The 16,835-nt window shown below is 35.5% G+C and overlaps 1 protein-coding gene across 2 annotated transcripts in view; it reads left to right on the top strand.

The window, feature by feature from the left end:
• Positions 1-11,135: 11,135 nt before the first annotated feature.
• Positions 11,136-16,835, top strand: part of LOC147283706 (DDT domain-containing protein) — a 10,891-nt gene continuing 5,191 nt past the window's right edge. The window contains exons 1-3 of one of the 2 annotated variants that reach the window (XM_086244780.1): positions 11,136-11,243; positions 12,310-12,467; positions 12,673-12,845. In XM_086244780.1, coding sequence (XP_086100906.1) covers positions 12,355-12,467; positions 12,673-12,845 — 286 coding nt within the window. In that variant the 5' untranslated portion in view covers positions 11,136-11,243; positions 12,310-12,354. Of the gene's footprint in view, positions 11,249-12,287; positions 12,468-12,672; positions 12,846-16,835 lie in introns of both variants that reach the window. The other variant, XM_086244779.1, reaches the window with a different exon arrangement.

Genomic DNA, 16,835 nt, shown 5'->3' with positions numbered 1-16,835 from the left:
GTCTAATTTTAGACTCTTATTCCCTCCTACACCCACCTCATCATTACTATTTATTTTAAGTTTCCCTATTAACTCCTAAGTTGGTCCACCTTTTAAATTGATTAGTTAGGTTATTTTTTTCTTTCCCCTTTTTGTTGTTCCTTTTAAATTGATTAGTCTATCCTTCTTTGTTCTCTCTCTCACGCTAGTCTCTCTCTCTCTCTAATCCTCTTTCCTCCTTTGGTCTTTGTCGACCCAAACACCCAGCCATTGAAATGATTCAAAGTCGCACATAAACGCCCCCTTCGCCGACGATTTCACTATTTCGGCGATGACGACGACATATCAAACCACACCCATCTTTACCTCCTCGCCGCTTTGAGTTGATGGGTGCTTTTAGATTATCTCGACGACCACCCTAGGCGGCGGTTTGAAACCTTAACAACCGCGACTCTTCTTCTTCATTTTTCGGCGACATCAATCTGCCAGATCTACTCAATCCAAGCCCAGAAACAAACAAGTTTCTTTGTTTTAATTTTTTTATTTTATTTTTAAAGTTTCTCTATTTAGTTTTCTCAGTTTTGCATTTATGTTGTTTTATATAAACATTTTGATTTGGTTTAATGTTTACTGGGCGACTCCCACCACCTTATCTTCGGAGCCACCACCATTTTTTGGTGCTTCCTTTTTTATTTGTAAGTGTTTTACTTTCAGTTTTTTTTTTAGTTTTCTGTGTTAATTTTGTTTTTATTTTCTGCAGGACTATTGATTGTTGTTGCTTGAGGTAAATAGATCCTTTTTTTTTTTTATCTGTTTTGATTTTTTAATTTTAGTTTTGGGCTGTGATTTGTGCAGAGTTTTTGCATAGAATCTTACTCCTGAGTTCAAATTTCACCCTACATATGAAAAACTCATCTCGTGTTATCTATGTTGCAGGGTATCTGGTTAGTTTCATGCCAAAAGTTGTAGCAGTTTATCTCAACAAGTGTGAGGCTTGGGAGCTCCTAGGTAGTTTGATGTTCATAAGATGTCATCTGTGTTTACTAATGCTAGCTTTTTTTTAGTTTGACACTTGGTGGACTTCTTCAAAATTAGGAAATATAATTCTGAAGGACTTGATCGAGATAGTATTTCCTTTAATTAATTGTTATTAGACCATAGCATATGTTTGTTATATTGAAATAACATTTCTTCTAAAATTTAGGAAGAGGTTGTTGATAAAACAAGGCATTGGGGTAATTTGGATGAAGATGATGAACATCTTGTGGCTATTATTGTTACTGTGGGCGCGATCTGAAGGTGCTGAGCGTAATTATGCGATTTGGAAGTACTAGGCGATTGTTATTGTCGAGTAGTAACTATCTAGGACGATAGTTACTATCAGACAGTGGCAATTATTGTTATTGTGGACGTGATTTAGAAGTACTTGGTGACTGTTATTGTTGAGTAGTAACTATCTGGAATGATAGTTCCTAACAGACAGAAGCAATTATTGATACTGTTAAAATTAAGATTTTTTATTCCAACGGCTTGAATTTTTGTGTTTTGTGTTGGTTTTATGCTTTTTTTGACATGTGTATGAAAGAAAAGATAGAAGATTTATATAAGTTGTCTTGTTTTGGATATTGTTGCACAATGAGAATTGCTAATGTCCAACAATGACTATAATTGCCATTATTGGACGGTGGCAATTCTGCTAATGCGAAAAAAAAACAAAAAAAAACCTGGGCGTTGGGCATGTTGCTAGCACATTTTTTCATGTGATTTTATTAAAGTGGACTTTATTGGGATTTGATTTGTAATAATGGACCTTAAAAAAAGCCTAATTTCTAAAATGGACTTAAAAAAAAAAAACCCTTTATTGGAGACTCTAGAATATTTTTAGAAACTTTTTGGAAGTCAAATTATAAAATTGAGGTGATGAGAAATAGTACTAGTCGAGAAGAGTCCATAACATTTTTTGGAACAGTTTTTGGACTCCCGAATTATTTTTAATGCTTTTTCAAAGTTTGGAAGATTTTAGAAAAAAATATATATAATATTCTGAAATGAAGTGGACTCTGACATGAATTGACAGCATGCTACACGACATGCTAATTCAATGCTAGAGCAGCGCCAAACGATTGCGGCGAGACACAATTCGCCGAGGTCAAACGACACGTCATTCTTTTACAACCTGGGAACGGGCGACTGGGTTTGTCCACCCAACTCGTTTACTCTCTCATCCCAGTCCGCCTGTCAACCTAGATTTGGTTGTTTGACCCGCACGTCTCCTACCCTTAAACACTTTCGTTTAGACTTTTTGATTTAATTTGAGCCGTTTCTTCACTCTTGATAATGAAATCTGAGCCCTCCATCTTCCATCGCACATTTCCCTTGATCCTAGGCGTTGATTAGCATTCCAAGAATAACTGAGCCATCCAAATCCACCCAAATGCTCTATAAATACCACCCCAAGCCCTATTTTCAGCTGTTCACACTACTACAATAACCCCCTCTAATGTTAGATATAATTTGTCCCTTATAATGTGATGGATAGAAACCCCCTCATTCAAAGGTGACTGTTTAGCAACTTTTATCTTGTTAGTGTGTTTGCTTGGAGTTGCGTTTGGCCTATACAAACACCTTACTCATATGTTTCTATGAATTTCTCATTTTCTTTGTTTTCGTCAATTATATTTATCCAACAGTGCTTACACATTTGCAGAGTTTGTCTGGTCCCTATATTACGTCTCATGTAATGGAATCGTATGAGATACTTCCCCTCAATGCTATTGGACCATCCATCACCTCCACCTTTTTTCCAAAGCAGTAGATATTTCTCTTCAGTCTCCTTCTAAATTTCCTTTCTCTATTACATATCTGTCACTTGTTTGAATTCAAATATATGTATCCACACTCAGGTTATTACACTTACATATTTATGTTAGTTTTTCCACCTAATATCTCTTGCAAATGCTTCTATCTCTCAGCCATATTGTTTGATAACAGTCCCACCACCTCTATTAACCATTTCCCTAACTGGCTCTTTAACAATATTGGAACTTCAATCTGATATCATGACTGCATCTGTGTTTTTATCTTAGTGTCAATTTTATCAACAGTCTCGTGCTCATATTTTTAATTTATTAAAAATGTGGGAGAATTCATTCTCCCTTTTTTTTAATATTATTATTTTACAATATTTTATATTTTTTATTGGTATAGTTATCATGCATATTTTAATTTCAATATATCTCAATACACCTTTTTATGCACTTTGTACACAATGATTACATAATGATTAGCCCTTTTTCTAACCATTTCACATTAAGGAAGCATCACGGCAAGATAAAGCACTATGAAGATAGGTAAATAGTGAATTTTCGGCTATGAGACTGAATGATGAAAATAACAGGGAAAAGGTTTGGGTGTGAAGCATTAATATGGATTAGTGGTTGTAAGTTACGGCTCAGTTGGTGTTTACACAATAATTTGCTATTGGGCCAAAGACATTGATGAGTGTGCATTTTGCATCACTTTATGATACTAATTTCTTAACCCAGAGTGTTAGAATTCGATATTTTGTGTTTGTTGTCTTGTTTTTGTCTTTACAGGTCAAATGAAGCATGAATAGGAAAAAGGAGCTAATGGAGCCGTTTTGGGAAATTTCCTGGTCAAACTAGGAAAATGGGTCAATTCCTGGTCAAACCAGGAAAAGAGCTAAAATCCTAGTCACAAGAGGAAACATCAAGCCTAGAACCATCATTGTCGAGCCAGATCGAAATGAGAAATCATAATTTGAGCAGGAATTCCTAGTTGAACTAGGAAACCTAACCCTACTAAGGAAAGGAGTCATAATGACACTAGGAGACTCCAGGGGCAATATGGTCATTACGAGAAGTCAAAATGGACAAGGAATCCTTCATTTCAAAAAATTCTAGTTGGACTAGGAAAGGTTGTTCAAAGTCAACTCAATCAAGTCAACGTTCGAGAAGCTTCTAGAAGGTGGTGGACATCCATGGAATCAAATGGAGGGAAGAAATGAATTCAAATCCAAAGGGAAATGAGGGGAGAAGTTGTAAGTCAAAGTCAATGGTCAAGGGTCAACTATGACATGTCAATAAGTTAAATGGGCCATGGGCCTATGGAATGCCGAAATCATGAGGTGGCAGCCATGCATGCATGCACCAACCCTAGCAGCCCAAGAAGCCCATCACGCCAAGACCATGTGGCAGCCCATGCGCACATGTGTGATTGAAACCCTAGGGTCATGCGTGAGTCACTTAACCCCATGCTGCACAGCCCTAGGTTTCCTAACCCTAGCTTGCCGCACTCCCTCATAAGCCTTGCCTCACAAAGATTTCTCCCTCACCTCTATATATATATATATCCTATTCTCTCATAATTTAGGGTTCCCATAATTTACACTTTCATAATTTCAGAGAGAGAGAGAGGCCGAAAGCTAGAGAGAGAGAGAGGTTGATTGGTGTGGAAGCTAGAGGGAGAAAATGAGTCTAGCCTTGTGCCGCAAGCCCATGCTTACCTTGCCGTGGGTTCCTCCAGCTTGCTAGGTGTCTCCTTCGTCTCCTCTTTTTGCCGCAGCCCCTTGTGATGTTTCCTTTGGTTTTCAATTTTCTTTTCTTCTAGAATTCTTATTTTCTTTTAGTTTTGGGCTTCTTATTTAATTTTAATTATGGATTGGGAGTTTATTTATGTATTTCAGATTTTCTTTTATATGTTAATTATGTAGTTTGTTATTCTATCTTGTATGTTAGTTGTAGGTTGATTTTCAGATATGTCATGCTTTAACAAATAGTTTATCCGTCTCTTGATGAATTAATTTGATGTTTGCATGTATCAAATTCTCATTATCTAATTGAATCCGTCACTATTTGTTTGCATCATTTGATTGGCCACCTTAATTAGGATAATTGTATCTAATCTATTTGTTAGATTTAGCTGTGGACTAATCAAATACACTAACTCACAAGTAACAAGGGAATAATAGATTATTCTTAATAATGGTTTTGTAGGACCTCTATAAGGAAATAATCAAAGCTTGTATGTTGTGCATGTTTGACTTTCTCATAGATCTTAATGATTCTTTCATGGATAACAGTTGCCTTAAGTCCGCTTAGGGAACATGTAAGTTAACTGATTAGGGGAGGCCTAAGAAACTCTTAATTTATGCCTTAAGAGAACAATTGCGAGAAGTTACTAATCAAACCTTTTTAGCAGTCAAACTTTGATATATTGTGTTTGAATTGATTTGTCATTAGCCTTGTATGGTTAGAGTATGCATATTTGATTTGATGGCTGAAAGCTTAACATTGCAAGATAGGATAATGGGTGCGTGTGTGTGGTGATGTGTGTGTGTGTTTCCATCTTCCTAAACCCCCCATTTAGTTATTCTAATTGATTAATTGAATTGATTTGTTGTGTATTAACCATTCTCTGTGGGATCGACCCCTCGTGCTTGTATGCTTTGCTACTGATGCGATTCATGCACTTGCGAGTATACTTAGAATGAGATATGTTTTTATTTTGTTCTAAGAAAACAATCAACAGGCATGGCCAAGCCCAAATTCATCAAGGCCCAATGACCAGGCCCAGCTCATGTCCAGATATTAGCCCAACTGGTGAGCTCAATCTTTAAGGAAGTCACCACGTGTTACTCGAAGAGAGGTGCCGCATGGAATAAGCAAACAAATTTAAGCCCGTCAGACTTCTCTCGCCAAAAGAACAATATTTCAGAAACAACCAAGTGTTCCCTCTCTCGGCTGAGAATAGCTTCACCAAAATTTTTGTCGAGCAGCAGAACAAAGAAGTATCTTTTGTCAGGAGTCAGAGCTATCAACGAATATCATGCGATGGATTGAGTAGAAAGTATTAACATAAGTCCCAAGAAGCAAAACGACGGCTCCAGATAATAGGAAGTGACATTTAAGACAGGAACGAGTTTCGAAAAGAATATATGTGAAATTGATACTATTTGAGCAAGTTTCAAAACCAGCTTCCACCGTTGGATATGCAAAGTTGGTCAGGAACAAGTTCTCATGAAGGGCGGCACAATTGGAGCATTCACACTTAGAAAATCAAGTATAAAAGGAGAAGAATCCAACTGAAGAAGCATCCACAATCAACAAAAAAGACACAAGTCTTGAAACCAATATCCAACCTCTCAGCTCCCAACCTTTCTTCAAACTCTCAAGATCTTCATCTTCTCAACCTCACAACTTCTCAGTCACTCAATCACTTACCCAGAAGTTATTTGTATTTGATTTATTTTAAGTTCTTAAGCTTTAAGCATTACTTGTTTGTAGCTCTGCTAAGGTTTTCCCTTGGTATTGATTTTCCTTCAAGTTTCAAAAATTAAGTTTCATGTGTTAATCATGAAATTCATTATTAGAACTACCATTGTGTCTTGTTTCCAGGAAAATCAGATCGTGCACATGTTCTTCATTAAAGTTTATTGTTACATTATGCATCAAATCACCCAACAAAACATCAGTCGCATTTATGAATTTAAAGTCATAGTCAACTTTTGATGTTTAAAAAGTCCTTGAGGATCAAAGCAGTATGAACCTTTGGTAAGTCCATGTTCCTTGCTTACAATACAATCACCTGATTAAAGAAGCTAGAAAGATCCGGCGCAAATCACACAACTCATCAAACTAACAACTTCTGTTCCAGCCGTCCCGGCCAAGAACAGTGGCACAACTAGGACTACAGTGCTATCTGCCAGGATTCCTGGCGAAATCTCGCCGCGAGTTTTGGGGGTAACAGTTGGTAAGATAAATTAAAGAGTGCTGCTATTTGCACATCTCATTTCCTCTTTTTGTGAATTTACCCATTTAACACAATGTGAATTTACACATTTACCCATCTCTCTATTTCCCTCTCTCATCTTTCTTTCTTTCTATGTCTTCTTCCCTCTTCGTTGTACCACCCTCCCTGCACCACCCTGCACCTCCTTCTTCTTTGTCCCTCTTTGTCCTTCCCTCTCTCCTTTTTCCCTCTTCTCTGCCACAACCATTCCCAGCGCAACAAGCTGCCACGTCATTACCACCACCATGTCACGTTGCACCGTCGAGCTTCCACCTCGGAGAAGTGCCCAGCCGCCGACATCAGCAGCTGCTCCTCCAGCTAGCTCGCTCGCCGCCTCGCAATTGCGCTTCTACCAACAAAAAAAAAAAATTGCAGCTGGTTCAGCAAACAACCACCAAACATCTAGGAAATGTTCGGCAGATGACTGTAAATGAAAACTAACCGTTTCGGCAGACTAGTGCTGAACAGCCTATGACGAGGAAGTGGTGTTGTAGGGAGGAGAGAGAAAAGGAGGAGGGTGGTGCTGCGAGGAGAAGAGAGAGAGGAATGTGATGTTGCGCTGGGAGGAGAGAGAGGAGAGTGGTGCTGCACTGGGAAGGTGGTGTATTTTATTTTATTTTATTTTATTTTTTTGAGTTGGTTTGGTGAAGGAGGGGGAAGAAGCTGGGTGGGTCGAGTGAAGGGGGTGTGTATATTTTTTTTTTTGTCTGAGTTGATGGGGTGTGTTGTTGTGATAAATTTTGTGAAATGAAAGATATTATGGTAATTAGAGGAGTGTGTTATGAGATATTATCCATTTTTAAAAGTTGAAGGGGGCCATGGTATGAAATGAGAAAAAGTGAGAAAAGTGTGTGAAAAGAAAGGAAATAGGGTGTACAAATAGAACCACTCAAATTAAATTGTAATCAAACTTGATATAAATTTTGGCAATCTCCTTCGAGATATTTAGTATACAGTAATTTAGATGATGAGCCTTCACTATTACGACAGACAATGTGTAGAGGCATAGTCACATCACCCACCATTTAACAATAAAATAATATTTATTGGTAAAATAAAGCACTTATAAATTGCTAAATAGAAAGAGTAAAATAAAAATTTAAAATACAAACCCATCATAACTAACAATCAGATACTTAAGGGAATTGTAAATAGATTAATATAATGTTGGATTGAATGTGACTGATAGGCAATTACTATAAGTAACAAAAGTGACATAGGGAAACAAGAGTCTCAAGTGGGTTATTGAATGAGACAAAACAATAACAGTCTCCTCTCATCAGTTGTTAGAAGGTGTTATTGTTCTTCCCACTCTCTCTAGGTAATTTATTCTATTCTTTTAATTTAATTTCAGTTTTATTTATTAAATTTTAAGTTAAATTGATTTAGTTAATGAGTTAACTAGATGCTTAGATTAATTAATTTAGTTTAGTTAATTATCACATTTAGTTAAGTATAATTTAATAATTTTGTAAGTTAGTTTAACAATTTGTAATATAGTTTAATAATTTCTAATTTTTAATTAAGTTTTATTTAATTATTTTAATCAATATATTTTAATTAATAATTAATTTTTTATTATTAGTTTAAATTTTTTTAATTACATAATTAGCAATTGTCTAATAAGAATTAGTTTTGTTTAATTTATTAATAATTTCAAAAATTCATTTTGATTTCTAGAAATTAATTTATAATTATAATTTAATTATTTTTAATTAACTTAACTATTCTACATTATTTAATAAATGTTTAATACATGGTAATAATTATTTAATTATTTTAAGGGTTTCTAATTAATACATAATTATATTAAATTGTAATTTATTATTTTGAATTAGTAAACAATTATTTTTGAATTCAAAAAATAATTTTAAAAACAATTTGAAATACTAAAAAATTATTTCCTATTTTGTAAAAATGTTTTCAAGTCTTGAATAATTCTCGAAACCCTTCGAAAGTCGTACACCTTGATCCTAAGCCAACTTTAGGGTACTTAGGACTTTCTTAGGCTTCAATCCAAGTTGGAATATAACTTAAAACTTAAGTAACCGAACATATATAGGGCATAAGTTAGGGTTTTAAACTGAACTAAACCGACTTAGGGTTCGAACTGAATATTAACCTAGGGTTAGTAAAGTGATCAGACCTAACCCTAATTAAGTAAAGAACGTTATTTGTTAATGTAAAATTTGTAATAGATTATTTCCTAAGACAAAATCATGAATGTGTAAGCACTAGGTTAGGATGATATATGTGAGTCAAGCTATGGTCATGTTTGAAGCAGTAGAGTGAATCAAGTTAATCAAGGTTCAAGTATGAAATATCTATATATCATAATGACAGAGTTCCTATTTGACATGCCGTAAAGCTCCATCTAGGATTCTCTGTTCGGTCAGTTTAATGGACGTGCCTCCAAGCACGCACCCACATACATGCTCTAGTGTCTCTACATTGTGGCATGAGACTCACCAACCCAGAGTAAGCAAGTGTATGTGATAGTCTTGATTTATTGAAATGTTAGTATCCAGTTAACATTCCTTTCATCGACTAGGAACGTTTAGGAATCTAAGTATCTGTTAACATAAGTATCAATGGCCTCCGAGCTCATCATGTTTCTTCTCGTAGATTTCCATGGACGCATTCATTCACTTATATGATGATCCTAGAGTTCCAATGTAATGAATAATGTTTACGCCCTATTAATATGCAATACACATTAATTGAAATATCTCTCGAATCACTTCAACCAAACACCTTTGATTGACCAATTCTCATTGATTTTAGGGCATATTTCCAACAAACTCTACAATAGTCTATACCTCCCCCACCAGTCGGACCACCATCCTCATCAGTCGAGAGCATCTCTTCCCATCTCTCTTTGTCTCTCTCTTCCCCTCCCTTTATTCTCCTATCTCTGCTCTGCATCTTGTAGAGTGAATATGTTGTTGGTTTGCACCTAGATCATGTAGAGTGAATCTATTCCTGGTTTTCTTTATCGAAATCATCAAATCACCAAATGATCATTGGATTTGGATATGGATATTGGTTTTCTTCACCAAATGCTCACTCACTGCTTGATGAGTATTTTTTGGTTCTTTTCATGGGTGATCATGCCCAAAACGCCAAAACCAACGAAAACCTCAATAAAAAATCACAGCTTCTAAACCACCACAAAACTAAAATTCAACCACCAAATAGAACCCATCGATTTAATCACAACAAAAAAATTGAAAACTAAAATTGAAAAATTAAACAAAAAGTCAAAAGTAAGGGGGGTGTTCCCAACTTAGATTTCATTGGATTTTAAAAGTCTAATGAAATTTAGGTGTCCCCAATTTAGATTTTAATGGATTCCAATGAAGTTTAGGTGTCCTCAATTCAGATTTTAATGGATTCCAATGAAATCCAGGTGTCCTCAAAAAGTCATGGATTTCATTAAGTGAAGGATTTTAATGGATTTGGATGGATTTGGTTGGATTTGAATGCATTTTTTACACATAACAAATTCCATAAGAATTCCACCCAATTCCTTTGGATTTTGATAGATTCTATGGATTTTAAAATCCATTAAACTCCTTTAAAATCTGAGTTGGGGACACCCCCCTAAAATACAAAAGAGAGAGGCGAGGGAGCATTGGAGGTAAACTAGTTGACGACCCCAACCTCTGACGTGCGAAACTAGTCGACCCCAAAGCTATGGCTGCCACTGTACATGCCACACCAACGGACCAAATCAAGGTCCAACCCTCCCGATTCCATCAAGGCCATGGCTGGGAAAAGAGAGAAAGAGAAAGGGAGGAGAAAGATCGAGAGAGGGATAAACAAAAAGAAGATTGGCGGCGAGGGTGGTAGGGGTGGGCTGGGCATGGATTGAGGAGGGGTTGGTGGGTTTGATTTTTTCTGTTTTATATTTTCTTTTCTTTTTCTTTTTCCTTTTTTTTTTTTTTAAATATTAGAGTTTTAGACTTTTAAAATATGTTTTATTAGTTTTTTGTCTATGTGGCGAATTAAGAGTCATGATTGAAAATGGACTCATTTATGCCATGTAGGTGCTATGTTAGCATTTTTAATGAATTTGTTAACGGAGTTGACAGAACTGTGTTATATGCAACACAAGAAAAACTTTTATAGAGTAAATTGAGACTTTTTTTTTTTGGTCAAGAGTAAATTGAGACTTTAAACTTAAAAAAAGTAAAGTAAGAAAAGATTATATAATGTCATAAGGTAAATGTTCAAAGAAGTTTTTCTAAATTAATGATATACATGTGAGAAGTTTCTCCACTTTATAATTACACATGTGAATAGACACAATACAAGAAAACGGAACTCACAAAAAAAAAAAAAAAAAAAAAAAAACCCCAGAGGCAATACAAACGAGAACCGCCCTCTTCCCTCTCTGGACTCCTCCCCTCATATTTTTCCGTACGCACATTCAAGCAGTCAAGCTCTCCATTGTAAGGTTCAAGCTCTATCTCTCTCTGTCACTCTTAAGAGTCAACCACACACACAACGCGAGCACACTCACACCCTCTCGCTTTGCTTGAATAGATCACTATCGCTGTTTGCCAAGAGCCTTTTGCTTGTGGCGGGAACGCACTTTTTGCGACATTCTCGGCGATTTCGTTGCTTTTATCGTTCTCTTTGATTTTCTTTCCTTTTTTTTTTTTTGCTGCAAACGGTATTGGGTTTCAATGTCATTGTATGATTGTTATGGCAATGTGAGTTACATGTGGTTTTGGTCAATGGTATTTGTGTCCCCAAAACGCCGAGTTCTAGAATCTAGGGTTTCTGCCGTGTGATTATCGCAACTGCGTCTGTTTGGTTGGTGGGAATATTGGGTATGAAAAATAGAGAGATAGAGCGAGAGAGATTAGAATTCTGATTTGTTTTTGCGGAAAATGGGTGAAAAAACTCTCTCTAGTGGTATCTCGAGCGGTAAAATGGACTTAAGCTTTCTTTTTTCTTTTTCTCTTCTGTAGTGTTTTTATAGCTTATAAATATATGTTGCCATACACTTTTGAATCAATGCTAATATGATCTATGCTTACTGAAGCTTTTGATTTTTGGGTTTGATTGAGTGGATATTTTTTATTGTGTTATTTTCTTGTTTTTGTGCTATTCCCACAACTAATGCTAAAATTTTCTCTGTTGATATATGAATCTGATTAAGATGACTCAGGCACTCGATATCCTTTGTTGATTTGAAATGATGGTTTGCTTTATGTTATGGGATGTGTGTATGTTATTATCTTGGTAGTTTGGCATACTGCTTCTTGATTGATTTTCTTTAATCTTGGCTACATTTCTTTGTAAATTGAGGAAAAAAAAGTGAAATGGAAGCCCTAAGTTTATGTTGGTTTTATTTTCTCGGTGAAAGGAAATATTTTCTAAATCCAACTGGTTCATGCATTGTATAAGGGTCAGCTAAGTTGGTTCCTATTATTGCTTCAACAACTCTTACATTCGTTGTGTTTTTTTTTTTTTTTTTCTCTTTTCAGGAACTGAATTTTCCACATGCAGGTTCCTTGTGTGCTTTATTATCGCATCTACACTTGAGTTATAAGGATGCCTCTATTGAAAAGAAAGCCTTTTCCCTTGGCTGAACTGCCTAATGATTTGGAGCCTCATGAGCTCGTATACCAAGTTCGATTTACAGAAGAGATATTCCGGGATTATCAGTATCCTTTCTTTCTTTTTAATTCTGTTTTTTTTTTTTTTTTTTCTGGAACTTTCTGGGTTTTACTACATGTTGTGAGCAGAAGACAAGACAAATGAGGTTGACCAAAGTGCTTTGGGTACCTGAAAGATGGAAAAAAAACTCTAAGGTTTTCAAATTCTCATGTTTCATCATTACTTCTGTTTGTCTGACTTAACATGTATCAGTGAATATTTGAACCGGATAAATTTATATCGCCAAAGAGTTTGGATGTGTAAAGTCTCTGGAAAGACTAACTTGACTTATGAAGAGGCTTTGTTGTCAGAAGAACGTGCTACCGAGAAGGTTCATCAGTTCCCTAAAGAGCTAATGACACCTGCACTGCAGATTATTCAATACAGTAAGAACTAACTCACTACTGCGATCAATGAATAATTTGTACATTGACTTTATAATATACTTTTTTTTCCTTAATAATTTTCCCCATAAAATAGTATCTAATTCTTTTTAGCAGAGATTAGTAATGTAGATCATCAGAAGATAATTGTCCTTTTTTGTTCTCAAATTGAGTAGATCTTTGGTGACATTACAAGTATAAGCTTGATATTGGTGTGTAGATTAGTTTCTGTTTATGACATGGAAGGAAATCTTGGAATAGATGCCCATTAACATAAAGTTCTCACTTGACCATTCCTTTGAGCTCCTCAATACCAAAAGGCTATTACATGATCTTGGTCCTGCATCTTGTGGATTACTGTAAAGTATATGGTGATGCATGCCTGACAGTAGTTTTTTGTTCTTGCTTTGGGAATCTGGGAAAATGGGTTGTTATTAGATTTGGCTTGCCAAATGTGGAATATGTAGGTGAAAACGTCTTTTGTTCAGTAAAATTGCTGTTATTTTTTTGTTCAATATTTTAGTAATATACATGCTGTAATGTTCTAGAGTTATGCTGTAAGATATTTTTTTTATTGATCTCTTATTCCTATCTTGTTAGAGACTGGTACTTTGTGGTGAGGGGGCATTACATTTATGAATATCACTTCGTATTACCTAATTGTGATACATTAACTTTGTCACATTTTTTTTTTTTTTGAATGCACCATATATTATCCAATCAGATATCCCTCTAAATTTCTCTTATGTATCTAGTGTGTTGAATGCGCCATCCTAAGGATTGCTATGCTTTGCTCAGTGAACATTATAGAGTGTTGGGAAAAGGAACGAAAGCTAACGTTTTATGGGGCTGCATAATACTAGAAATCTTGTGGGTTTGTGGTTGGAAAGAAATCAGAGAAATTTTGAAGATTATAAAGGGGTAGGAGTGGAGGAATGGTGGGAGAAAGTGAGATTTTGCGCGGCAACACTTTGGGCTTTTGGTCACAACCGAATTTAAGGACCTCTCCTTTTCCCTTTTTTTTTTTTTTTTAAAAAAAAAAAAAAAAAAAAAAAAAGATTGGAGGTTTGCTGTGTGTTAATTTTAGTCAGGATGCTTGTAGTTTTTTGTTGTAATATTATTTTGTAGCTCAGTAGAATTTTTTAGGTGGACTTCTTGTTTTCTATTTGTTTTTTTTTTTGCCATTCCTAATCAAATTTGTGTTTCTCTTAAAAGAAAAACATATTATGCATCTAGATTTTAGTGAATGAGTGTTCCTTTCCTTGAAATATGGATTGATATGTCTTATTAATAAAACTCAGCATTTTCAGCCATTTTGTATTATTTATGTTTAAATCTTGAATTGACTACTTGTTTGTAAAAGCATACATTTTGAAGATATAAAAACATTAGATGAAAAAAGTTACTTTCTAGCCTATTTCTAGGGGATAAATTTAGCTTTTTTCAATCAGCCATGAGTAGCCTTCGCAAGTACTTCATGTCTGTCTTTAAATTGCCTAGCTGAGTCATTACTCATTACAAGCTATGAGAAAAGGATGAATACTTTCTTCGGGACGGGTGTGACAGTGGGGAGGGAGAACCATCTCATAATTAAAGGATAGTGAGAGGCTGTGGAAATGGGAGCACCTCTTTGGGAAAGAAAAATCTTAGTTTAAGCATTTAGGAGGAGATTTCGAATTGAGCAGCTTTGAAAGTAGATGAACATTCTTTCAGAGGAGCAATCAAGATTACAGAAAGAAATAGACAATGGAGTTATTAGATTTTAGTAGACATGGGTTGTGCTTCTTGGTTTCAAGCAGGTAATTTAGGTATTGGGCCTCAGGGTTAAAGCTGGTTTCAAAAGGTGAAGGAGTTGGGTTTTGAGGGTTGTGAGTCTATGAAAGAGATAGTATGGCCTTTCAAGAAGTTTTCAGAGACGATCTATGGTTTGATTTATAAGGAAAAAAAAACAATAAGAAAAGGAGAAGAATTGAGATTTGATTTTTCGAGATACATGAGGGAGGGAGGCTTTTGTTGTCAACAAAGATTTGGAGACCATCCAAAGGTTAGTACCTGCGATGTGATTCAAGGGAGGAGGCCAGATGCTTGGTTTTCTTTTCATTGCTATATGTGTAAAGAGGAAGGGAACAATATCATGTTTTTCTTCTTTGTTTAGTTGCTTTAAACCTTTGGTTGAAACTGTTTAGGGAGGTTAATGCGAGTTGGGTGATTTCAGTGGGTTGTTATTCTCTCTTTTGTGAAAAGTATAATGTATCAGGCAGTGGCAAGAAGGCAAAAACATTATGGGGCTGTAATATGCAGGCATTTTTTGTGCGTTCTTTGGCTGGAAAGGAGCAAAAGGATTTTTAAAGATTATAGAGGAACGGGGGTGGAGGAGTTATGTGATAAAGTCATATTTTGGTCATTTCTTTGGGCTTCTTTATATGCTGATTTAGGGATATATTCTAATTGGTAAGCCCTGTTATCTGGTTCTGTTCTGGTTTTGTTCAGTGAAAATGTACAGTACTCATGGATCAAATTTCTTGTTGTATTGTTAAGGTGAAATTTTTGTCCACACTAATTAAAAAGTTCCTTTTGTGATGTCTAATAAAATTTCAGTTTCTTTCAGAAAAAAAAAAAAAAAAAGACAAATGATTCCCAAGTTGGTTTCAGTTGTAGTTGAAAATAGTTGCTAGATTTTGATAATGGTGTGGCAGTTTTAGCAAACATACTGGCTTTGATCAGTACTAGCTGCAGCAGTAGACAATTAGTACTTAACACTTTTACTTGTGTTAAAAACATTGCATCTAGAGATTAAATCTCCCAGTTTAATGAAACTAAGGACTTTTGAAGACAATATTTTTTAATAATTTCTGGGTTTAAGGATTTTCCAGCATCATGTCATGGTCTCTTTGTCTTACTAATGTTCATTTCAATCGAATGACGTGTACTTGGAATGAAAACAGAAGGAATTTGAATCATTCTCATTATTGTCCATTCTAGTTTTATTTTCAATAAGAAATCAAAAGGCATAGCAAAATTCTATTCACACCCCCAAAGTTTCTCTTTTTACCCACAAATTTTTTTTTTGGGGTACAAATTTAAACCCAAAATTTCCCTACATAAAATTAAAACTAAAAACTCAAAAAAGAAAGAGAGAATTAAAAAGACGAAAAAAAAAAGCAGCAGGGGAGGGGTTGCCAGGGCTGGGAGGGCAGCCAGTGAGGAGGTGGGAGGGATTGCTGGGTATTTTTGTGATGCTACTTTTTTTTTTATTAAGGGTAAATTTGGATTATAGGAAGTTTTTGGGAATAAATTTGTGGGGGGGGGGGGTATATGGGGCCCACATAAGGGGGACTTGGGAGTGGAAATCATTTCATGAAGAACCAACGTTCTTTTTATTATAATACAAAATTACCCTTACCATTTTCACATGATGTATATGGTATGTTCATATCATATATATGTTTAAAAAAAAAGTATATTCCCATTGTGTAATTAATATATTATATGATATGTTTCGTGAAAAATATTTTTCGACATGTATATGATATGTTTTTCAAATACTTCTCAAAGCATAAGTTTCGAATAAAATAATAAAATAATTTAGTTTGTGGAAAAAATTTATAATGTATCTTGTATAATAATTTTCTTTTTCCATTTAAAAATATATTATAAGTATACAATTAAAAATATGTAATTCAATTTTTTCAAAATATTGTGGTAGGCTAAGGATTTAAATTTCGAAATTTCGGTGAAATTTCGCCGAAATTTTTGTTTTGAGGAGTGGGCGAAATCGAAACGTAAGTTTCGTTAAATTTTCGGTATAATTTCGGCGAAATTTTCGAAATTTCGCCGAAGTTTCGCCGGCGGCTGCAGGGGGGTGCGGCAGGGGGAGATCGGGGGAGAAAGGAGGGGCGGCGGCAGGAGGTGGCCGGGGAGCGCGGCAGGAGGGAGATCGAGGGAGATCTTGGGCGCGGCAGGGGGGAACGCGGCAGGCGGCGCGGCAGGCGG

Source organism: Dryas octopetala, chromosome 5 (assembly GCF_963921425.1).
Source record: "Dryas octopetala chromosome 5, drDryOcto1.1, whole genome shotgun sequence".
Classification (NCBI taxonomy): Eukaryota; Viridiplantae; Streptophyta; class Magnoliopsida; order Rosales; family Rosaceae; genus Dryas; species Dryas octopetala.
Note: the sequence above shows the minus strand (reverse complement) of the source record. Positions and strands in the feature narration are given on the sequence as shown.